This window comes from Mustela nigripes, chromosome 11 (genome assembly GCF_022355385.1).
Source record: "Mustela nigripes isolate SB6536 chromosome 11, MUSNIG.SB6536, whole genome shotgun sequence".
NCBI classification, from domain to species: domain Eukaryota; kingdom Metazoa; phylum Chordata; class Mammalia; order Carnivora; family Mustelidae; genus Mustela; species Mustela nigripes.
In genome coordinates this window covers 14,458,782-14,482,182 of record NC_081567.1, presented here as the reverse complement: position 1 = coordinate 14,482,182, position 23,401 = coordinate 14,458,782, and the positions used below count along the sequence as shown (strand labels likewise).

The 23,401-nt window shown below is 47.1% G+C and overlaps 1 protein-coding gene across 2 annotated transcripts in view; it reads left to right on the top strand.

Annotated features, from left to right (window-relative positions):
- The window catches only part of LOC132026653 (S-adenosyl-L-methionine-dependent tRNA 4-demethylwyosine synthase TYW1-like), a 200,409-nt gene that overhangs the window by 12,356 nt on the left and 164,652 nt on the right, over positions 1-23,401 (top strand). For both annotated transcript variants that reach the window (XM_059414747.1, XM_059414748.1), the window contains exons 6-8: positions 2,615-2,737; positions 18,663-18,777; positions 23,129-23,181. In XM_059414747.1, the coding sequence (XP_059270730.1) occupies positions 2,615-2,737; positions 18,663-18,777; positions 23,129-23,181 (291 nt within the window). The remainder of the gene's footprint in view (positions 1-2,614; positions 2,738-18,662; positions 18,778-23,128; positions 23,182-23,401) is intronic.

Genomic DNA, 23,401 nt, shown 5'->3' with positions numbered 1-23,401 from the left:
TAGAGAGATCAAAGCAGATGCAGCCACTACCTGAGGGAAGTAAGTGTACAGGACTGAACACAGGACACCACAGAACACAGATGGGAGGGAGCACATGCGCCGTCGACGAATACGGTCTGGCCGGGAAGTGTGATCCAACCGCACCAAGAAATGAGAGGAAGGGAAGTGATACCGTGTTTGCGTCCATGTGAGACAGAGACAGACTCTGAACTGCTTTAAAAATCAAGAAATAGCAAGAAGAGCCTATTTAGGAATACAGAGGAAATATCTGATGAAAAAGCTAGAATTAAAAATGACTGCCCTAGGAAAGTAAGAATTAGAATAAGGCAAGAGAGTATAGTTTTTAATTATAAGCCTAGAAGCACTATTTGAGGGTTTAAATGTACATGTGTTACTTTTTATTAAAAACACAATTATTTTTAATCTATTGCTAATTGAAATGTGAAGACCCGTGGCTGATATCAGCAAAAATGGCAGAGTAGGTAACTCCACGGGCCTGTCCTCTCACAGAAACAACTACAAGTTAAGATTTAACTCTGACTAATTCCCAGAGATCTGAGAAAGGTTTACAAGAACCAAGTAAACACTGAATTGAGAAAAAGGAAACTTTTGTTTCCTGGGTGGCTCAGTTGGTTGAGTGGCCAGGTCATGATCTCAGGGTCCTGGGATCTAGTCTCACATCAGGCTCCGCACTCAGCAGGGAGTCTGTTTCAAATTCTCTCTCCCTCCCCCTCTGCCCTCCCCCTCCTCGAGAGACATGCTCGCTCTCTAAAATGAATACATAAATCTTAAAGACCATTATCGGGTGCCTGGGTGGCTCAGTGGGTTAAGCCGCTGCCTTCGGCTCAGGTCATGATCTCAGGGTCCTGGGATCAAGTCCCGCATCGGGCTCTCTGCTCAGCAGGGAGCCTGCTTCCTCCTCTCTCTCTCTCTGCCTGCCTCTCTGCCTACTTTGGTCTTCTGTGTTAGTCTCTCTTCCGTATCATCTCCTTGACTTCGCCTGCTTTTCGCTGGTCCCGTCTGGCTGTCAGGTTCTCTAGAGGCCGGCGGATACTCTCCACTCCGTCTCTCGCTTACTTACTTCTACCCTTTTTAGTTCATATTTGTCCTCTTTGAATTCATCCTATGTTTGCCAACTCAGTGGCACACTTAAAATTGTGTTATTAAAATATTCTGTTATTTAGTGTTCTTTTCTTTTTTACAAACATATTTAACTTACTTATTTGAGATGGAATGAGAGTGGGAGAGAGCGCGCGCGGCTCCGGGGGCAGCGGCAGAGGGGGAAGCAGCCGCCCCGCCAAGCAGGGAGCCTGATGGGGAGCTCGATCCCAGGATTCCAGACCAGGCCCTGAGCCGAAGGCAGACGCCCAACCAGCTGAGCCATCAGGGGCCCCCGTGTTCTTTTCCAGAGTGGGGGTGTTCAGTGCCCTCCACCTGGCATCTGTGAGCAGAAGTCCCAGGTCATCCCCCCCACTCCGGACTGGCTCTCCAGACTGGCTCTCTGCCCCACAGCGACTGCTCTTTCCTAGGCCCCAGGACGTGGTGTTGTCAGGCCCCGAGGATATTTCTGTGTCTTCATTTTACTTGACTTCTCAGCGGTGTTTGCTACTGACTTTGTTGAATCGCTGTCCTGACTGTCAATACCATTCTCATGCGTTGCTTTCTTTTTCACTTGGGATCGTCTTCTCTTTCCTCTACGCGGTGCAGTGTTTCAGGGCTTGGTGCGCCGTTCTTTGTTGGTACTTTCTTCCTAGATGAGCTCATCCGGTTCTGTGGCCTTGGGTTCTGTCTGTGTGCTGGCCAGTCCCAGGTTTATATTTCCAGCCATGAGGGGTGCCCTGATTTCGTTCCCGTCGGTGCATCCTCTTTAAAAATCTCTGCTTGAGGGTGCCTGGGTGGCTCAGTGGGTTAAGCCGCTGCCTTCGGCTCAGGTCATGATCTCAGGGTCCTGGGATCGAGCCCCACATCGGGCTCTCTGCTCAGCAGGGAGCCTGCTTCCTCCTCTCTCTCTCTCTGCCTGCCTCTCTGCCTACTTGTGATCTCTCTCTGTCAAATAAATAAATAAAATCTTTAAAAAAAAAATCTCTGCTTGAATGTCTGAGGCATCTCATACTTGACACATTCAAAATGGAGCTTTTCATTTCTACTCTTGGTCTATTTCTCCCCACATCTTTCTCATTTCAGTGAACTCAATTTCAGTGAACTCACCAACTCAATTACTTCTAGAAGAAACTTGAAAGCCACGCTTAAGTCCTTCCTTTTCCTCATTCCTGCATTGAGTTCCTCACTAAGCCTGGTTGCTTCTGTGTCTCAGACAGAGATCAGGAAACTTTTTCTGTGAAGGGCCCGCTGGTAGAGACTCCGTCTTTATGGGTCAGATGGTTTCTGTTGCAGCTGTTAATCCTGCCGCCGTCTCACGGTGACGTGTAAAAGTAGCTACAGATGCTGTGTAGGTGACGGGTGCCTTTGGATTTGGCCTGAGGCTAGCTGCGTGCGGCTTGTGGGGCTTGGTTTGCTGACCTCTGGCCTGAAATATCTCATATCTCTCCAAGGACTCCCAGTTTGGGAGCTTTGCTGCTTTGAACAGTGTGTTTCTGACGCGTTGATGTTCCAGGAGGAGGAGCCCTTTGAGAGCACCAGTGAGGACGAGTCCGGCGCCGAAGACCGTCCGAATCCGAATCCTGTCGTTGACGTTGAGGACCTCGGCAGGATCGTGAGCTGCGCGAAGAGAGAAAAGGTAGCGTCACCCTGGGAGAGGCGGCGTGGGCCCTGCGGCTGGCCGCCCCCGGCTCAGGCTCATCTCCGTCGTCGTTCTTGGCCTCCTTCCTGACACTTCTTTGCCATCTTTTAACAATTCTGAAAAAAATTTTAAGTTTTCTAGAGGAGACAGTGCGAGCGGGGCCGGGGGAAGAGGATGGGCGGAGAGAGAGGCTGTCGAGTAGGCTCCACGCCCCAGGCAGAGCCCGACGCAGGGCTGATCTCAGGACCCCGAGAGTGTGAGCTGAGCCTGGATCAAGAGTTGGACGCTCACCTGGCTGAGCTGCCCCAGCTCTCTGCCGTGTTTGTGTGAGCTTGGAGGAGCACGGGCGGATCCCAGGGCAGGAGCTGAGGAAAGGGCAGATGGTTACAGCGGCTTCGTCCGTGCTGTGGCTGGAGAGACGGGTTGAGCAGCGTGAAGAGATCGTGTTGGGATCCCAGGGGGAACTCTCTTACAGGTGCTTCCCTGTCCCAGAGACTGAGCTGTGCTGGGCGTAGGGGCAGCACCTTGGTTTGTCGGGGCTAAGATCAGCGTAGGTGCAGGCCCTAGGAGTTCGGGAGATGTTAGTTTGGCTTGTCTTTGTCGTGACGAGATGAACGTGAGAATGGACGGTGCGGTAGGATTTGACACAGATTCCAGTGATCCGAAATTGAAATAGTGTAATATACACAAGAGCAGAAAATTATATAGACTCAATTTATGTATGAGTTTTGGGAAGTGAGAATATCCTACTACAAATGTAGCAAGGGCGCAAGTTTTAGAAACAGAAGAGGTAAAACCGTGGAAAAATCCCAGAAAATCAATGATAAAATTAACACAACCTCAAATGAAAGAAATCAGTAAAGTAACAGGTTATAATAATATATTTCCAAACAATAACCAGTTAGAAGCTCTGGCGGAAGAGAAAAATCCCTGTCCAGCAGCTATATACAGGGTAAATAAGTATATAGAAATAAATCTGAAAAATAATGTCCTAAATCTCTGATGAAAACTGAAAACATTCCTGAAAGATATAAAAATGCCTTTAACAGTCACTCGTCTTGTTTTTAGATATGGTGACTCTGTTCTAAAGATGCCATTTCTCGTTAATACACAAATTTGATGAAATCCCATTAAAAAATTAAGTTTCAATAACTTCTTTTTTTTTTTTTTTTTCCTGGAGCCAGCCTTATTGAGTCATATGGAAAAATAAACATGTGAGAGTGGTGAGGAAAGCCTTGGTATTGTAAGGAGAAAAACCAGTCCTGCTAGATATTAAAACTTACTCTAAGGTACCTAATTAAAACTGTTTTGGCTCCTTTTGAGACAGATCCACGCAACAGAGTAAAATTTCAGTAATAGACCCCAAAATATATGGGAATTTTGTATATAAAAAGGTGGTATCTCTTTTCCCTGAGGGAAAAACACACTTTTAAGAGAGATGATATTGGCAACTAGATAGCTACTTGTGAAAATTTAAAATTGGCTCTGCCTCTTACGTATGTCGGAATAAATTACATTGGGTCAGAGATCTCAGTGTTGGAAAAATATATAAATAACAGAGTTGAGTTAGATGCATTATTTTGAACTTGGAGGAGGGTTTTCTGTTGATTCAAAATCTGTAAGCAATGGGGTGGCCGGGTGATGGACACCAGGGAAGATTTGTGTTATGGGGAACGCTGTGAAGTGTGTAAGTGATGACTCACAGGCCTGTACCCCCGAAATAGATAATACATTATATGTTAATTAAAATAAATTAAAAAATCTAGAAGCAATAAAAGATTGAATTTACCAATGGTTTTTAAAAAAGGTTTTGCAGGTCAAAAGACAGATAATAAGTAGGGAAAATATTTGCCTTTTATATAATAAAGAAGGAGTTAATTTTTCTACTCTACAAATTGCTCTTAGAAGTTGAAAGAAAAAAGACCTGAAACCTAAGGAAAAAATTGTCCAAACCCCCCGAATCGGCAAGTCTCTAAAAAAGTTGCACAGATAGTCTTTAAGCATATGAAAAAATGCTCAGATTCACTTCAAATGAAGGACATGCACATTAAAACCACACTGCCCTAGACTTCTCACCTGCCGAAACAGCGAATGTTTAGAAACTGGACAGTGCACGTAGCCCGTGAGGCTGGGGGAGAACAGGTACGCGCAGCTTGGTGATGGGAGTCAGGACTGGCGTAACCTGTGCGTGGGGCGGATTTTGGTAGTCTTCCAAATTTGTGCATTTACGCACGATCCCGCAGGCCCAGATGTGTGATTTGCCTTGTAGATCCAGGTTTACGAGTACGAAACAGCAAACACAAGGCTAGCTCTAAGCATGTGTAGCGAACAACTGCCAGATCTCGGTTGGAAAAGCATAAATTATCCACACTGTGTAGATGCTGTTGTGCAGCTGTGCAAAATAGTATGGCGGCGGCCGCCTGGGTGGCTCAGTTGGTTACGCATCCGACTCTTGATTTCAGCTCAGGTCTTAATCTCGGGGTCGTGAGCTTGAGCCGTATGTTGAGCTTCGCACTGGGCATGGAGCCTACTTAAAAAAAATTGATAAGGTGGATCCACGTGTATTAATGTGATTAATGTGGTGTTGGATTTGATGTGGGAGTTGACCTGAACATCCGAATTTTTTTTTTTTTTTTAAGATTTTATTCATTCATTTGACAGAGAGAGAGAGAAAGATCACAAGTAAGCAGAGAGGCAGACAGAGAGAGGGGGGGAAGCAGCCTCACCGCTGAGCAGAGAGCCCGATCTGGGGCTCGATCCCAGGACCCTGAGATCATGACCTGAGCTGAAGGCAGAGGCTTAACCCACTGAGCCACCCAGGTGCCCCGAACATCCGATTTTTAAAAAAAAATGTGTTTATTGTCATGGCACATTTGCACATTTATAATTTGAGTGTGTGTGTGTGTGTGTGTGTGTGTGTGTGTGTGTAAATAGTATTTTGTAGCTGTGTTTGCACAAAGAACCTTTCATATTCTTTTTTTTTCCCATAAAGATATATTTGTTTATTTGAGAAAGAGAGAGCACGAGCAGGAGGGGCAGAGGGACAGGGGGAGAATCTCAAGGAGCCTCGGTGCCGGGTGGAGAGCCTGACACGGGGCTGCCCTGGGCTCGCTCGATCTCATGATAGTGAGATCGCGACTGAGCCGAAACCTAGAGTCAGATGCTTAATCGACTGCACCAGCCAGGTGCCCAGAACCCTTCCTGCTCTGACACCAGCCAACACCCAGTTCAGTTTAAGCGGCCTCTGTTGGGTTTGACTGCGACACCACCCGGAGTCAGCCTCTGGCTCTGCAGGCGAAGGTCGTGGTCATGCAGGAGACGGCCTCCACTCTGTTGCCAGCTCTCAGCTGGGGGCCACCGGTACTTCAGATCAACTGGTTATAAATTTGGAGGCCTTGTGATCCCCCTGTTTCGGTACTTGCTGGAACGACCCAGAACTCACCGAAAGCACTCACAATGACAGTTTTAAAGAATACAAAACAACCAGTGGAAAAGACACGTAGAGCAAGGTCTGAGAGCAGAGGGAAGGAAGAGACTCAAGAGTTTCTGTCAAACCCGGCACATCGCCCCTTCCCGCCGCACCCCGTGTTCACTGACGGAGCTGTGCTGAGCTTTCACATCCGGAACTCTTACTGGGGTCTCATTGCATCGGCCCGGCTGAGTAGGTCCTTGGCCATGGACTGAACTCGTTCTCCAGCTGAGCTCCCTTCCCGTTTCTTGCCCTGCGGATCCAGCTGGCCCAAAGTTGCACCGAGCGGTTGGTCTTTCCGATGACCTGTCCCCATCCTGAAGCTATTTAGGGACAACCCCCCCCCCCCCCCCCCCCCCCCCCCCCCCCCCCCCCCCCCCTTCCCGGCCCCCCCCCCCCCCCCCCCCCCCCCCCCCCCGTCCAGTCGCCTCATTTGCATAACAATGACCCTTCTGGCACTTAGAAAATGCCAAGGTTTTCTGAAGCTCCCTGCCAGGAACTGGGGACAGAGAACAGATGTGTGCTCTGTTATGCCGCAGGCCTGGAAACCAAGGTTGTGAGCGCTCGAATCTGCCTAATGTCCTCCTCCACTTAAAGGAACCGGGACTTCTTGGAAAAATGACTTCTTCCAGGGTTGAGGAAAGGAGAGTCCCATGGGCCTGGGACATCGCGTTGGGCAAGTAGATCCTCAGTGACTGACGGAGATACGTCCAAAGGACGTAAGAACCAGCTCAAAGAGTTTCCCGCAGGCCAAACTGGGGACACTTCGGGCATCAAAGATGCGTGCCGTGATTATATAATGAGCATGTGGATTCTAGTCAAAAGAAAATCAGTCGTTGTGCTACTGAACAAAGGGATAGGACAGTGTCTTTGTAGAAGGTTTTCAGGTGATAAATACAGAAGCCATGATCGAATTAGAAAATCACTTGTTTTCAATCTCGTGTAATAATTGATTTAAGCAAGGATTGGGTGAAATGCCTCTGGGGAACAGATAGTCACATAGTTTCAAAATATCCCCCAAACTAACCCACTTAGATGCACCAAAAATAAATAAATCAGCGGAGGGAACACACCCTTTCAGATGTTTTGCTCTTTACGAAGGATAAAATGTACCTTTACAAATGGAGTGAAGGAAATCCCAGTGAAGGTTTGGACGCTGGGAAGCTCAGTGTAGCTTCCCAGTCAGTGAACACACGGATGTGGCGGGAAGCGATGATGTGCCTGGATTCCACACACAGTCCAGTTCAGCTTCGTCATCTGTATGAAACCAGCCTTGCGTGCCTCCTGATAGGAGGGTATGGTAAGATGTCTGCCGTGTCGGCTTTTACTTCCGTGTCAGAAAAGTTGAGCCTGAATTTAATCGTGGGGAAGCAGTCAGACCAACCCAGAATGCGGGATAGTCTTGGAGACAACTGGCCGGACTCTAGAAAGAGTCAACGTCTGGGTGGCTGTCTGGCTCAGTGTGCAGAGCTTGTGACTCTTGATCCCAGGGTCGTGAGTTCAAGCCCCGTGTTGGGTGTGGAGCCTACATTAAAAAAAAAAAAAAATGATTTTACTTATTTATTTGACAGCGGGAGAACAAGAAGGGGGAGCAGCAGAGGAGAGGCGGAGAAGGCTCCCTGCTGATCAGGGAGCCCGATGCAGGGCTTGATCCCAGAACCCCGGGATCTTGACCTGAGCCACTGACTGGCCACCAAGGTGCCCCCAGAAATAAATTAAAATAAAGAGTCATTATCGTAAACAACAAAACGTGGAGTGGGGGCAGTTCTAAGGTTTACGAAGACAAATGAAACATAATCAGATGCATCGTACAATCTTTGATCTTGAAGAGAAAAAGCCGTTGTCTGGACACTTGAGAGTGTTTGAAATGGATTTTTTGCAGTAGATAATATTGGCTCTTCATTAATTCCCTTTGTTGTGATAACGGTATTGCAGTTCTGCAGTTCTGTCTTGCCTTTTTTAGGAGATGCATTCACAGTATTTAAGGGTAAAGTGTCACAGTGCCTACCACAGGCAAGTGGTTCATTCTGCTCACGTGTGTGTCTTGTAGGGTGTGTGTGTGCGCATGTGTGTGCGCATGTGGATGGATAGGCAGGTACTGGTGGAGTGAAAGTGGTGGATCTGGGGAGGGGGTGCCTGTGGGTCTACCTTGTACCTTTCACCTTTTCTGAGGATCTGAAATGGAAAGTGTGAGGACGGACTTTCCCTCCGTGCTCCCAGAACAAAACAAGAAAAATCTAATTATCAAATGCATTATAAACTATTTATGATGTTGCCATATAAGACTGTCTCCCATTTTTAAAAAAGATTTTATTTATTTATTTGTCAGAGATAGAGTGAGAGAGAGAGCACAAGCAGGGAGCAGCAGGCAGAGGGAGGAGCAGGCTCCCCGCTGAGCAAGGAGCCGATGCGGGACTGGGTCCCAGACCCTGGGATCATGACCTGAGCCAAAGGCAGATGGTTAACCCACTGAGCCACCCAGGCGTCCCCTATCTTTGCTAGTTTTTTTTTTTTTTTTTTGCTAGTTTTGAATTATATAAGGATTAAGAACTTAATTCTTTGTAAAACACGAGGACTCTAACTTTATGCAGGGTCGTCCTATACTATAGGACGTCCTATACTAATGGTAATCGAAGAAAAAAATAAATTCAATGTTTGTTTAATTTTGCCTATGAAACTTTTTCACTATGAAAGAACATAGCTATAATAATAGAATTTAGGAAATAGAGAAAGGGCAAAATTCTATCAATAATTCTATTGCTCCAGAAAAATCACTGTTAGTCTTTGGAGTATTTATTTTCATCTCGTTTCATATGCACCTAAATCTCCATTATAAAAATATTTTGTTTAAAAGATTCTATTTAAAAAATATTTTACTTATTTGTTTGACAGAGAGGGAGGGAGGGAGGAGAGTGTTCATGCGCCGCCGGGGAGCGGAGGGAGAGGGGCAGCCCGCTCCCTGCTGCGAAGGGTGTGATGCCGCCATCCCAGGACCCTGAGATCAGGACCTGAGCCAGAGCAAGAGGCTTTAACCCACGGAGCCACCCAGGCGCCTCGAAGATATAGAGTCTTAATTTGGCCGTACAGTGCCCAGTTTGTAATGTATACCTAGTCTACTAACGAAACTCAGAGTTTCTAACTTGATTCAAAGGTGAAGCTCCTTCCATCTTGTCTGCTCTCTGGTCTGTTTGCCAGCTGCTCTTTTGGGTCTGCCTAGGGTCTGGGGAAGGGTTGGGGAGGCAGGAGAGGGAGAAGTAGAAAGTTCTTCCGTGGCACTGGCCTAAGATGCCTCTGTGCTCTCCCGCTCCCCGGTTTACGGTGGACTCTTCTCCCGGCAGCACTGTCATCGCTTCTTCGGGGACATGGTCCATGGCGGGCCCTGACCAGGTTCCTTGCATGGACCAGGCGTCCTCTGAGACGTGCTTCTGATGGTGGCTTACTCGCTCCTGCGTGCCCCGTGGCTCTGCCTTCGTCTCTCGGAGGTCCGTCCCTGTTCTCTGTGGTTCCCACTTGGTCTTCGTGGAAGACCTTCGCCACCGCACCCGCACCCCGCTCTGCTCCCGCGGGAGACTCCTGAGTCTTCATTCTAGGAGGACGGGCCGATTCCCCCGGCAGCCGTGCTCACTCGCTGGGGAAGCTGGCCAGTCCCTTGGTGTCTGGACTTCGGGGCAGGAGCCCGGCACTGCTCAGTGATGCCCTCTGAGTGCAGGGCATATGCGGCAGCTTCCTCGAGGGGCTGCGCTGGAGCCTCTCTCCTGGGGCTTGGGGCAGGAGGTAGGCACCTACCCCCAGCCTCTCTCCGAATGAGGTGGGGCGGGGGGCTCAGAACACCTTCCCAAAACTCCCCAAAGAAGTTTTCAGACGTCCTCTGTCCTTCCCCCCACGTGCTCTGCCCTTTCACATTGATGACGTGAAGGAGGCATTTACAATTTTTTTTTTTTAAAGATTTTATTTATTTATTTGATAGACAGAGATGACAAGTAGGCAGAGAGACAGGCAGAGAGCAGGAGGAAGCAGGCTCTCCAAGGAGCAGAGAGCCCGATGCGGGGCTCGATCCCAGGGTCCTGGGATCATGACCTGAGCCGAAGGCAGAGGCTTTAACCCACTGAGCCATCCAGGCGCCCCTACAATTTTTTTTTTAAATTTAAATTCAGTGTAGTTAACATACAGTGTATCACCGTTTTCGGGGGGTAGAGCTTCGTGATCTGTCCGTCGCATAGAACAGCCAGTGCTCCGCAAGGGGAGTGTGAGGCTTAACGCCGCCGTCCCCACCCCAAGCCACTGCGTCTCAGACCGTCCCTTTGAAAAATGGCCCCACTTGATCCGACCCTCCCTTTGGAGTTGCGTTTAACTTGATACCCTGTTTACATATGTTTAAAATTTCCAAAGAGTGCGGCTCTCCATCCCTGTTCTTCCTCGATCTCGTTTTCAGAGGAGGCCGTGGTTTACAGGTCGGCAGTGTTTTTCCAGGTGTTTCACTGGCTCGACAAACACACCTGCGTGTGGTCTGACTTTGTGTCTCTGACTACACAGCTGGGATCCTTCTGTACTCACGGGTCTACGGACCGATTTTTCCCTCTAACTCGACAGCTCTCCAGGGCCGGCATACGGACCTGCCCACCTCGTTTTTACGTTCGCATCGTGGCCCAGGACCGTGTCCCGTAGTGTATTTGGCTCCTGCTGGTTAACACGTAGGTGTCTGAATATTGTTGCTCTTACAGTTTGTGCAGCCAGTATAAATTTGTCTCAAGAATAAGTTCATGAAGTTGAAATTTCTGGATCAAAGGGGATTTTATAGTTTTAATAGGTACTTCCAAATTATCCTATAAATAATTGAAGTTATTTTTATTTATTCTTATAGGAGAGATGAGATTTCTCTGTATCTTTGCCAACCCACTGTGTTACCTTGCCAGCCTGACAGGTGAAAAATAATAACCTGATTGTAATTTGTGTTTCTTTCATTTTGAGTCAGATTGAACTGTTTCATTTTCCTATGAATGATTTCTTTCTGGGTCTGCCTGGTATTTGATAAACCACAAGGTCTGAGGGCGTGGTCCGCATGACCGCTTTCACTTCTGACACCAACTGCAGCTTTTGCTGTGGGGGGCGGGGGGGTTCCTGAAAACCATCCTCAGGTTTGATAATTTGCAGGAAGGACTCATAGAACTCCCCGAGATCTGTTATCCTCGTGGTTGTGGTTTGTTGCTGGGAAGGGGAACAGAAAAATTGGCCAAAGGGAGAGATGCACAGAGCAGAGTCTGGGAAGAACTCACGCATTCTCCAGGACGGGCGGCCCTCTCCGCACTGACGACGGGACAGTGCACCTGCGTGTTCCAACCCGGGAGGCTTTTCTGAGCTTCACCGTCCGGTTTCTGCTGGGGCTTCAGTACATAGCCATGGCGACTCCCTGCCCGTGTGGCTGAACTCCGTCTCCACTGCCTCCCTGAAACCCCTTGCAGTCTGGTGTGGTCCGAGGGGCCCACCGTGAACAGCAGACGTGCTTTCACGCAGGAAATTCCAGGAGTTTAGAAGTTACTTTCCAGGAACTGGGGGCAAAGGCCAGACTTCCCTTTCGGCAGGGCCACAATTTTGAGTACATGCCAACCTGTATCCATTTTTATATTGGCTCATTCGGCTTCTGTAAAGCTCAGAACCAAAAAGAGTTCTTGTTGAGTGTACAACTCTACGCTGTAATATCTAGAATTATTGTCTCGATTGAAGATTGCTGAGCGTTCTTGTTGCTCGTTTTTAAATACTTGCCTGTGTTGCGGTCGCTTCTATTGATTTTGGAAGCTCAGTGTTTCGGAAGCCCTGGCAGAGGGGCTGTGGAGAATGACCAGTGTGTGCGGCGTGGGTTCAGGCCTTGGCCCAGCGAGTGTGTAACTCAGTGATCCGAGAGCACAGCTTAACCCTCACAGCCTTAATCCCCTTGTCTGCGGAGCAGGGTCCGCACCCTCTGCCTCCCTCGCACGTGTGAGTCAGATGAGAACACACGTGACCGTGCGTCGCAGTCCCAGCCCGACACACATCAAAGTGAGAAGCGAGGTTGCTTAGACATTTTTGTTTCCCTACAGCTGGCCGGCCAGTCCCTTTCAGGATTTCTGCTGTTACAGTTAGCACTGGTCCGAGTACCGTTTTTACTTTAAAAAATGTATTGATATTATCTTAGGTTGTATTTTCCCCATATTGGTACACCGGGTCAAAACAAATGTATAATTTTATGACTCTTAATGAAGAATCCGAGTAGTTTCTCAGTGGCGAAATGGTCTTAAAACAGGGTAGATTTCTGTGCGTGAGATACCTGATTTAGATCGATTTCTGGATTTTTCCATAAGGCTAAGAGGAGATAATTAAACTTTATTTGTAGTGAGTGAAGAGTTTAGAATGCTTTTTTCCCCTCTAGCTTTATTGAGGTATGATTGATAGATAAAAATTTTATACGTTCAGGTTGCACATGGATTTTTTTAAGGTATATTATGTGATCTATGTATACATTGTGAAATGATTACCACAGACAAGTTAACAAGTCCTTCCTTTACAGTTAGCTCGTGTGTGTGTGTGTGTATTGAGAACACTGAAGATCTAATTCAACAAATTCCAAGTGTACCGTCAAGAGCGGAGTAATTCTTGGGTTCATTTTTTCTGTAGTTTTCATCTGTCCGTTATAGGGCACTGGAGAGAGCAATTGGACGTTTTGGATAGCTCTGTAAATTATTTTTTGAAATGGCATGATTTGGGATTTTATGAACTTTAAGCAATTGATTTATGATATTTTAGATTTCTCATAAGAAGTTCCGCATGATGTCATTAGATTTGGGGCAAAAATAAATATAAATGTTTTTCTAACTTCTGTGTGACGTGAAAATAAGCAGTGTTTGTTCTTCATTTCAGCTACGGCAGGGCTTCCACGTGGGCCTTGTGTTTTCATTTTATACTGGACATAATGTAACTCAGTGGTGGATGCTACTACTGCCTGGCTTTTCTTTTTCATGTATTTTTTGGCATTTCCTTTGGCGTCCGTTCTTACGCACTCCCGAGGTGCTAGTTCCACCAGATTCTTTTTTTTTTTTTTTAAGATTTTATTTATTTATTTGACAGACAGAGATCACAAGTAGGCAGAGAGGCAGGCAGAGAGAGGGGGGGAAGCAGGCTCCCTGCTGAGCAGAGAGCCCGTTGTGGGGCTTGATCCCAGGACCCTGAGATCATGACCTGAGCCGAAGGCAGCGGCTTAACCCACTGAGCCACCCAGGCGCCCCCCGCCAGATTCTTGTCCTGCGCACACTGACTTGCGGGAGCTCTTACCGTAGTCGAGTGTGAGCACTTGTGAGGGTTGGGCTGCAGGACCTTTTTTTGAGTAACGGTCCCCGATTCCCACAGTCACACTGTCTCAGCCGGTGTGTCTGTTGGCATGTCATTTTACTGTGTCATTTTGTTTTCCCATCTCTCAAGTGGGAGAAAACAACTTCACAAGCAGTTGTTGTGAAGGCGGAGGTCACTCATGTGCACGCGGTACTGTGCTGCGTGCCTTGTGGTGTGTACGTGGTGACCGTGAACCATTTTCGTATGAGATGTCTTCGAACAGCATGGGTTTGGTTGACCGGTATGCCACCACGGTGTTCTGCCTCCTGTCTTCTGGAGCAGGATCCAAGACGGTGGTTCCAGGGCTGAAGAGAGTTCGGGGGTCGCAGCGATGTCCGCAAACCAGAGAGCCAACGTGTGAAATGTTGGAGGTCAGGAAGGTAGATGCAGAAGCAGAGGGGTGGCCTGCTGGGGAGCGTGGCATGTTTGGGGGACGCCTAAGCGGTGTGATTGTCTAGGGTTTTGAGTGGGGGGTGGGCAGGTGTGGAGTGAAAGAGAGAAGGAAGGCAAGGCAGAGGCAAGATATGGGAGGCCTTTTCATTCTCTGTCGTGGGGCTGTGACCTTTAACCAGCAGGCGCTGGGGAGCAGTGCGATGCGATCGAGTAGGACGGAGAGTTTATAGGGCTATGGGGAGCAAGGGTAGGTCCGGTCCAGTACAGCTTCAGGTTATTAGGAGAGATCGAAGTACACGTTGGATTGTCTCATTCGGTTCCCACATGGACCCTGACATCCATCCTGTTACCGTCTCCGTTTTGCCGTTTTACAGGGCAGGAAGCAGGTGTAGAGAAGTGCAGCAGTTTGTCCGAAGTGGGGTCAAGGCTAGACTCTGTCTCTCTGTTTCACCCTTCAGGGGAACAGTGGTTTTTAGAAGAGAATCTGAAGAGTTTGGGTAGGGCCCAAGGAGATATCCAGAGCCCGGCAGTCCTTAGGTTGTTTATTTTTTGTTTTTCTCTTGGTTGTGATTTATAAATGTAGAGCAGAATGTTTCTTTTTTTCCCTGCAGTAAATTAATGTTGTTAAATACTCCCCACAGCATGTTCCGGTTAAGCAGACAAACAGTGATATCAGTATTGTTCGTTCTGGAAATAAATGGTGAATGCCTGGTAATTACTCACCAGAGAAGCATTTCAATTTACAGAGGTATCTCGGTGTGTCCAGTTCTGATTACAAAGTTGCACGGTACTGCAGCGGAATAACATGCAGCTGTTCTCCTTGCGTTATTATGTTTAAGGATTGGGGTATTTAATTCACCCAGAAACACAGGTGACACAGCCCTTCAACCGCCAGACACCGCCTTTAAACCAACCTGTCTTACCCATGCCTTTGTAGCCAGGAGCACTGTTACAGTGAGTTCTGGAATACTTTTTTTTTTTTTTCTTACAGAAGATTTATTTGTTAGGAAGACAGAGAAATAGCACAAGCAGGGGAAGCAGCAGAGGCAGAGGGAGAAGCAGGTCCCCCGCTGAGCAGGGAGCCCAGGCCAGTGCAGGGCAGACGCATAAGGACTGGCACACGCAGGCGCCCGCGGGGCTTCCTTTCTTAAAGAAATAGGACCCCGCAGAAGTGGGGTTCAATCGCAGCGGAAGGAGTTTTAGTTTCAGTACCCGAAGGAGAGTTTTTAGTTTTGAAAGTTGCCAGGTCTAGGATCCTTATGGAGAGAAGTGAGACGGGCATTGCTCGAGCTAGGAGTCGCTGCGCTCCAGCTCTGAGGCATTCCTCTGTTGGGCCAGACGTGGGCTGCGTGCCGCCCTGGCCGGCAGGGCCCCGGGCCTGAGCCAGCTGCCGGTATGGGAGAACGAGCTCTCCGGAGAGCCTGGGTCGGCTTCTGCGTGGCCTGCTGAGGGAGGGAGTCACTGGATGGTAAAGCAAGGATCGATAAAATAAACGGATCGAAACAGATTTTTTCTCCCAGAAGAAAGTCTGTGTACTTTGGTAATAAAAATCTTGTTTGTGGCAAAACACCTGTTTGGCAGCTGGCTAGGTGGGATTTACCTTCAAATCTTTACCGGATGACTCGTTTTTTTGGCTTGTTTATTTCCTGGTTGACAGTTGGGATGGTACCGCGGTTTCGGGGATGACAGTATGGAAATGAATCAGCTGATATTGCTCGGATCTTCTTTTTTAAAAAGGAATTAGTACCACTTTTGCTCCCAAGATTATGTAAGATTAATATAGTCCTGTCTGTTTTTAAAGGACTTTCCACTTACTTAGAGTCATTTTCCTAAATGCCTAGGAAGTTAGCTTATAAGCAGCTTTCCTCTTTGCTTGTCGGGAAGCAGCAGCTTGGAGAGGACGTGCCTGTTCTCTCCGGGCAGGTGTGGGGGGTGTGGGGGAGTGACAGGTTGGAGACCGGGAGACGGGCTCGCTTTCACAGTTGTCCTGTCCTTCCGAGAGACCAGGGCCCTGTGGATGGACTGCGCCAGTCTGTGGGAAGTGAAGCTTCAGAACTGGTCACTCATTGTCCAGGGGGGCGTCCGGGGGAGGGAGGAATCAAGGTTGGCCGGCTGTGGAATTTTCACTTACTTCGGCTTAGGCTGTGTAGCCGCCGTACATGCGTATGTCCGTTACGTTATTGTATTCTGGGCGAACAGTGAACAGTGTCCGCACCCGGGAGATTAGAATTAGGATTGGAATGGTGCTTTGCCCTTCCCGGGGACTGTTCTGAACCACTGCCCTTCTTTTCAGAAGTAAAGAGTCACTGCTGCGTGCGGAAGGCAGGGGACTGAACTGCCGCAGAGACAGAGAAGGGTGAATGTCCTGAATGCTCAAGATCTTTCATCATGGCCTCTGATTGCTTTCCTAAATTTTGGTGTAAATGGTTGAAATGCAATAGTTACCCTCATATTTTCTCCTGGACATCTTCTCTAGTAGTGGGACGTGGATCGTACTCCGTGACCACCGTTTTAGGAGTCTGCATTTAATAGGGGTCAGAGTGTGTCTTTTTAACCACAAGTGGGTGTCTCTGGAGCTCTGAGTCCAGCTTTGGATTGATGTGGCCTGAAGGGTACGCAGACAAGCTGGTGATGTTTTGTGGAGACAGAGGTTTTGGAGAGCAGATACTGCTGCCTCCCGGCCCTTCTCGTGTGGTTATGGGGAGTTCTAGGAACTTGCCGTGCAGTGACCCCAGAGACGCTGTCAAGGTCACCTCGTCTTGCTGTACCACACGCTTCCTTTTGAGGCTCCCATCTTTGCTTTTGGATCAGAAATAGACTTAAAAAAAAAGCCAGAGGATTCTTTTATTTTTAAATATTGTATTTATTTTTATTTTTTTGCGAGGGAGAGCGAGCAAGGAAGAGCATGAGAAGAGGGGGAAGGGCCAGAGGGAAAGGGACACAGAAGCCCAAGCAGCTTCGTGCTCAGTGCTGAGCCCGGCGCAGGCCTGGATCCCACAACCTGAGACTGTGACCTGAGCCAAAATCAGGAGTCAGGGGTCGAACCAGCTGAGCCACCCAGGTGCCCCTGATTTTAAATGTTTTAAAAGACTAACTGAAACTTCTATATTTTTTAAATGAAATACCCAGCATTAAACGGATTTTATGATGGATGAGAAAATCACTGATGCTTATTTATAAATTTTTTCAGCTCTATCTGAAAATGTGTAGTTGAGAACTGTATTAACAGAAGCAAAATTGTTCATTAGCTTTGCATTTGGATTACATTTCGTAACCGGGAATGCTGACTTTAGTACAGGTAGAGCTAACTTGGGTTCATTGTTTCTCATTTGATACCTTTTCACTGACTTCCAGTTTTGGAGCAAATCCTTGAAGTAACAAGGAAGGCAGAGAAATCAACGCCCAGTTTCTTTGGCTTACAAGCCTTTCTGTTTCTTTCTAAAACCTCCTCTCTCTCTCTGCCTGCCTACTTGTGATCTGTCTCTGTCAAATAAATAAATAAAATCTTTAGCAAAAAAAAAATTATAATCCGTTTTACATTTTTGGTACAGAGAACGTTACGTGTTCGCAGAAGTAGACAGAATGATACAGTGAGTCCCCGGCGGCTTCAAACAGGGACCATCCTCCTGTCTGTCTCGGTTGGCTGCAGATTTCAGTCGCCCTGTGGTCTCTGAGGTCTTTCTACTTTTAGGCAGAAAGGATATTACTCTTACGTTTGCTTACTGGTTGCTAGGGACTGGGCATTGGAAATGGGTTTGGTGGTGGGGCCAATGCCAGGGTGAATTACGTTGAGTTTCTGCATCTCCTAGTGAGACCCGCTCAGTGTCTCCTCTGAAGGGTAACACGGACGTGTGTGTTTCCTCGGCATGACTGATTAGCGTTCCACCGTCTTGCGAGAAGACATCGAGAGAACTTAAAATTACGTGTATATGGTTAGATTTAAAAAGAGGAAGAAACGAGTTTAAAGGGTGAAGGTCGTCGTGCAGTGAGAAGCCACGTACAGAGAATCCACGACAAGCGTGACGTGAGGCTTTACGTCGTCAGCTGCTGCTGCACGTTCTGGGGGCCACAGTCACAGTGAGACACAGTCCGTCTCGTGTTCTCCTTCAGGTTTCTTTTTTTCGCTGAAGACACATTTTCCCCGCAGGATCTTCCAGAAGGAGCCATCAGGGCGACAGGTGGAGGAGTAATTTGGTGTCCGAGCAAACGGCTCAGAGCACTATTTTGACTTTGCAGATATAATAACCAGCAGTCTTACATCTTCATGAAGTCTGTTGTGTATCGGGCTTAGTGCCTGGTGATTTATTTCTTTTAATCTTAACACATCCCTGCTCCCCAGATGCTACCTTCCTCCCTTTTCAGGTGAGGAAATTGAAATTCAGAGAAATGACTTGAGTTTCGGCAGCTGTCTGCCCTCAGATTGCTAAGGATAATTGGCAGCTGGATGAGCGGATCGTTGATGTACATTTGGTGGGTGTATGTGTTTGAGTGCGCAGTTACTTTTCTGGAAAGAAGAGGGAAAAATGAGGCAGGCAGTTCTTCGATCGCCATCTGATGGGGAACATGGTCTCTTTGGAGGAGCCCGGGCCTGGGGGCCGGGGTTCGCGAGGGCTCGGTCCTCGCCGCCGTGTGGTCGTGAGTGCTGTGCTCTTATTCTCGTGCCCTTGCCCGTGCTGACGTGTTCTTTTAATTTTCCTGCAGAGAGAGAAGGAGCAGCAAGAGAAGAGCGGCTTGCTCCGGAGCTCAGGGAAGAACGGCCCCAGCGAACGAAGAGCGATGATAACCCCGGCTCTCCGGGAAGCCCTCACTAGACAAGGTGCGGATCCTCGGGCGGTGCGGTCCCAGGACGACCCTCGCAGCCTTCCGATTTCATACCTAGACGAGGAAGCCTAAATTGGGACTGCCACGGGGGAAGAAGGGTTAGGAGGCCCTTCTGGGATCAGCCCAGCGGCTGTGTCACTGTGCAACTGTCGAGGGAGCCCCCTCTTTTCCCACGGATCACTGGTGCGTGGCCCGCTGGGCCAGCACGTTTCCCCTCTGCTTGGCTTATTGGGTTGTTAGCGCCAGTGCGGCTCGGGTATGCGGACGGAAGATGCCGTGGCGGGCTTCTCCAGGTATTGTCGTTTATTAAGTGGAAGTTATTAAATGCAGGAAAGAGCTCGTGTTGCTACGAGGCTGGATCGATTAGAAGTGTTTTCTGTAGCATATGTCTGGGGTTCTGTGGTCGTCACTTACTAAGGAGGCTATAGCTTGAGATCAAGTAATAGTTTTGATTTCCTGTAGAAGAAAGAGTGGTCCGTTGGGAGTCAGTGGACTCATTTCCTCCCCTCACTCGAGTCTTTCTGTATTTATTGAGAAGCTTGTGTGTAATGGTTGTGGCAATGCAGACAAACATACAGTATCCCCTTCAAGGAGCCATCGGCCTATTAGAGGAGACAGACAGGAGTATTCAGGTCATGTGTATATGTATTTGTATGATGTTTGTGCTTGTATATATAACAGGTATATGTGATATGCTTTTTAATAAGGATGTTGCGATTATTTACTATTTAGAGTGATTTTATGATAGGTTCAAATCTTTCCTCTAGCTGTCTGTTTTCTACTTGTTTCATGTGTTCTTTGATTTCCTTCCTTCCTGCTTTCCGCCTTCCTTACCTTACTTTTTTATGATTCGGTTTTATGTCCTTGTTGGCTCATTGGTTACACTGTCTTGTCATTTGGTGGTGGTTGGCGGTTTTACACTGTGTCTCTGTATCTGTCCCAGTGTATCTTTGAGATGATACACCGCTTCCTGCGGGAGAAGCGGCTTCAGGAATAACATCTCTTGCCCCTTTGCCAGCCTCTAAGCAATTGCTACGTGTTTTACTTTCACGTGTGTTATAAACCTACACTACGCTGTTATTTTGGTTTGAATAGTCAGTCATTGATTCAATTAAATTAAAATAATTAGTAACAGTCTTACATAATATTTATGTAAATTTATTGAGTTGATTAAAACGATTAGTAACAGTCTTACATAGCCGGCTCAGGTAGGTACCACTCTGGTGCCTGGCAGCGCTTCTTCCTGCCTGATGGGCTTCCTTTGGCATTTTGTGTCATGTGGGTTTTTTGGTGATTAATGATTTCAGCTTTGGTGTCTCTGAAGGAGGCTTTATTTTGCCTTCACTTTTGAAGGCTGTTGTTTGATGGGTGTGGAATTGTCGATTGACGCCTTAGTCTCTCTGGGCGCATTCTAGGTGTCAGCTTGCGCCCGCTGCCTCCGATGAAGCTTGCGTTCCGTCTCTCATTTGTTCCGTCGATGGGATGTTTTCACCCTTGGGCCACCTCTAAGATCTTCTCTTAACTACTGATTCTGAGCAATTCAGTTACAATGTGTTTCAACGTAGTTTTCTTCATGTTGCTTTTACTTGGGATTTGTTGAGCTTCCTGATTCTGTGGATTTTATAGTTTTAATCAAATGGACAATTTTTGGCCATTATTTCTTCAAATATTTTCCTGTCACTGCCTCCCTCTCCTCTTCCGTGGGGACTTCAGTTTCATGAATCTGACCTATAGCTCACTGATACTCTTTTCATTTAAAATTCTTTTTTCTCTTCTAGCTTTCATTTTTGCTTACATGTAGCTTCTGTTGCTGTGTCTTCGGGTCTGATGTAGTAATCTTTTTTCTCTGATGTCTGCTCTTCCGTTAATTCTATCTAGTGCGTTTTTCAGCTTCCGGGTTTATAGTCTTCATCGGTGGAAGTTGAGTTGGGGTCTTTTTATGTCTCCATGTCTCTACTTAACTTTTTGAGCCTACAGGTTATAAGTAACAACTGTTGCAATGTACTTCTCACCCCTGTGTCATTTCTGGATCAGTTTAGTTGCTGGGTTATTTCTTCATCGGTCCTGTTGCATGCTTGGTAATCTCCGATGGCACGCCAGATCTAATGTTACCTTATTGGGTGCTAGATATTTTTGTATTCCCATAATTTTGTATTCCCATCCTTAAGCTTAGTTCTAAAATGAAGAGCAGTTACTTGGAAACAGTTTGAACCTTTTAATCTGGCTTTTATGACTTGTCAAGTGAGACCAGAGCTTACCCACTATATGGCTAATTACTTCTGATAATCGGGGCATCAGTGCCTTGTGACTCTTAAGCTTCCGACTGGTACGACCAGGGACAGTTCCCAGCCACCTGAGTGCCAGGCGTACCTCTAGGCCTTTCAGGTGATCCTTTCCAATTCTCCAGGAGTTTTTCTCTCACTATTGCACCAGGCAGTCCTCAGCTAGATATTTCTGGGAATCCTCTGCAGATTCCTGGGTTGAATCTCTGTGCAGCTCTTGACTCTCTGGTACTCCATTCTGCAAACTCGAGCCATGCGGGCTCCCCGGACTCTTGGCTTTCATGTCCTCGCCTCAGAGAGTACTGAGCTGTTCTCGGATTGCCCCTTCCCGCGGCATGACCTGGAAACTTGCAAGGCAGTAAGCTCTGGGAACGGTAGGGCTCATCTTGTGTGTTTCGCGTCTCCCTATTACTGTCCCTTGTTGCCTGATGTTTCATGTCTTGGAAACTGTTGGTTCCTATATTTTGTCCCATTTTTGGCATTTCAGGCGGGAGAGTAAATCCTCTGTCACTTGATCTTGGTTAGAACAGAGCTGTGCACTGTGGTTTTTAGCGACTGCAGACCCTTGGCTTATCTTGGCCTGGTGGTCGGCCACAGGTCTGTCCGTCCTGTACTCTGCGGTCTTCTTCATAAATGTCTAAATGAACATTTTGTACAACCCTGTGTTCCTTGGGAAAGGAGAATATGAACAACTAACGTAACAGACCGTGATTTCTGTGACGATGGTCTCAGGAACATACAATGTAGAAACCCAAAAGAAGAACTAGAATTTTCTCCGGGAATCTTTTAAATGCTCATTCTGCGTCTGAGCTTTCTCGCTCCGTTGGACTCAGTTCTCTCTTCAGATAGATGCGGAGAGCCTTGTTGATGTGCGGGGTGTTTACGTGCACATGGGAGAGGGAAAGGACAAAGCCGTGTAATGTTGCCGCTAGAGACCTGTGGTCCACGCTGACATTGTTCCGTGAGTCCTCACCTGTGAATATGGGTGTTCGACCAGCCACGGAGCCACTGATGCCACCATCCGGACTAGAGTTCTCCTTTTGCCTCATTCGTCTGCAGGTCAAGAGTCTTTTTGTGTAAGAGACTCCTGATTGTGGCTTGTTACTTGAAACCTTGTGAGAAACTTTGTTAAATGCTTCCTGAAATCAGAATGTTCTACTTGTTTGCTCTTCTGGTTCATTACAAAAGGAAATGTGATCACTTTGGCATGGCTTTTCCACGCTTTTTATGTCTTCCGTGGCTCACGAATTCTAAATGCTGGGTTATGGAGTGGTGCTAAGAATTCATGTTAGGTTATGGGTCCTGGAATTTTACCTTCCACTTCTTGGGGCAGTGTTTCCTTATTTCGGTCTTCTTTTGGCCGTCTGATTCTTCATCGTTTTTCAAAGATTACGGTTGCGAGTTCCCCAGTCTGTTGTTCTTGCTTTTGCTTTACGGCCCAGCATGTGTTTTTTGTATTTGTTTGTTTTTAAAGATTTTATTTACTTATTTGACAGAGATCACAAGTAGGCAGAGAGGCAGACAGAGAGAGAGGGGGAAGCAGGCTCCCTGCTGAGCAGAGAGCCCGATGCGGGACTCGATCCCAGGACCCTGAGATCATGACCTGAGCCGAAGGCAGTGGCTTAACCCACTGAGCCACCCAGGCGCCCCTTGTATTTGTTTTTAAGAAAGTTGCCCTGAGTCCTCCGAAAGCACGTACATTCTGTAGGTGTCACGTGTAGTACTCTGTGTTCTTTGTCACCTTCACTGTTGTTTAGGTCTTAGAACTCATGTGAGTTTTTGTCTGTGGGATCTCTTAGATACTGAAAGATGTGAAAAGTTTCTATGATTTTGGATTAGCCTCTTGTTTCCTTATGTATTTCCAGTTTGTGTTATTAGATGCATATACATTTTAAGGTATTTGATCATCTTGGTGAAGTAAACCTTTAAACCTGTTTTTTGCCACTGGGTTGTTGCCTGCCATCACTTAAGGAAAGAAAAATGATTTTGTTACAGGTTTCTAATCACCTTTTAATATGAGGCTTTGAATCAATTCAATGTTGTGTTCTTTGTTTTTCTGTTTAGGGTATCAGTTGATTGGGAGCCACTCCGGGGTGAAGCTTTGTAGATGGACAAAGGTATTTATTTTTATTTCAATGTTATTTCTGTTTGATGCAACTTTAGTACGGCTATGATACGCAGCCAATGAATTTTACCATTTTAAAGAATGATTTACGTTTAATGTAATGATTTTGAACAAATTTGCTAAATGAGTTCAGCTCATATTGATGGATGTTAAAAAAAAAAAAACCCTTCTCCACCACCCAAATTAAGATATGTACAGGCCATGTCCTCACC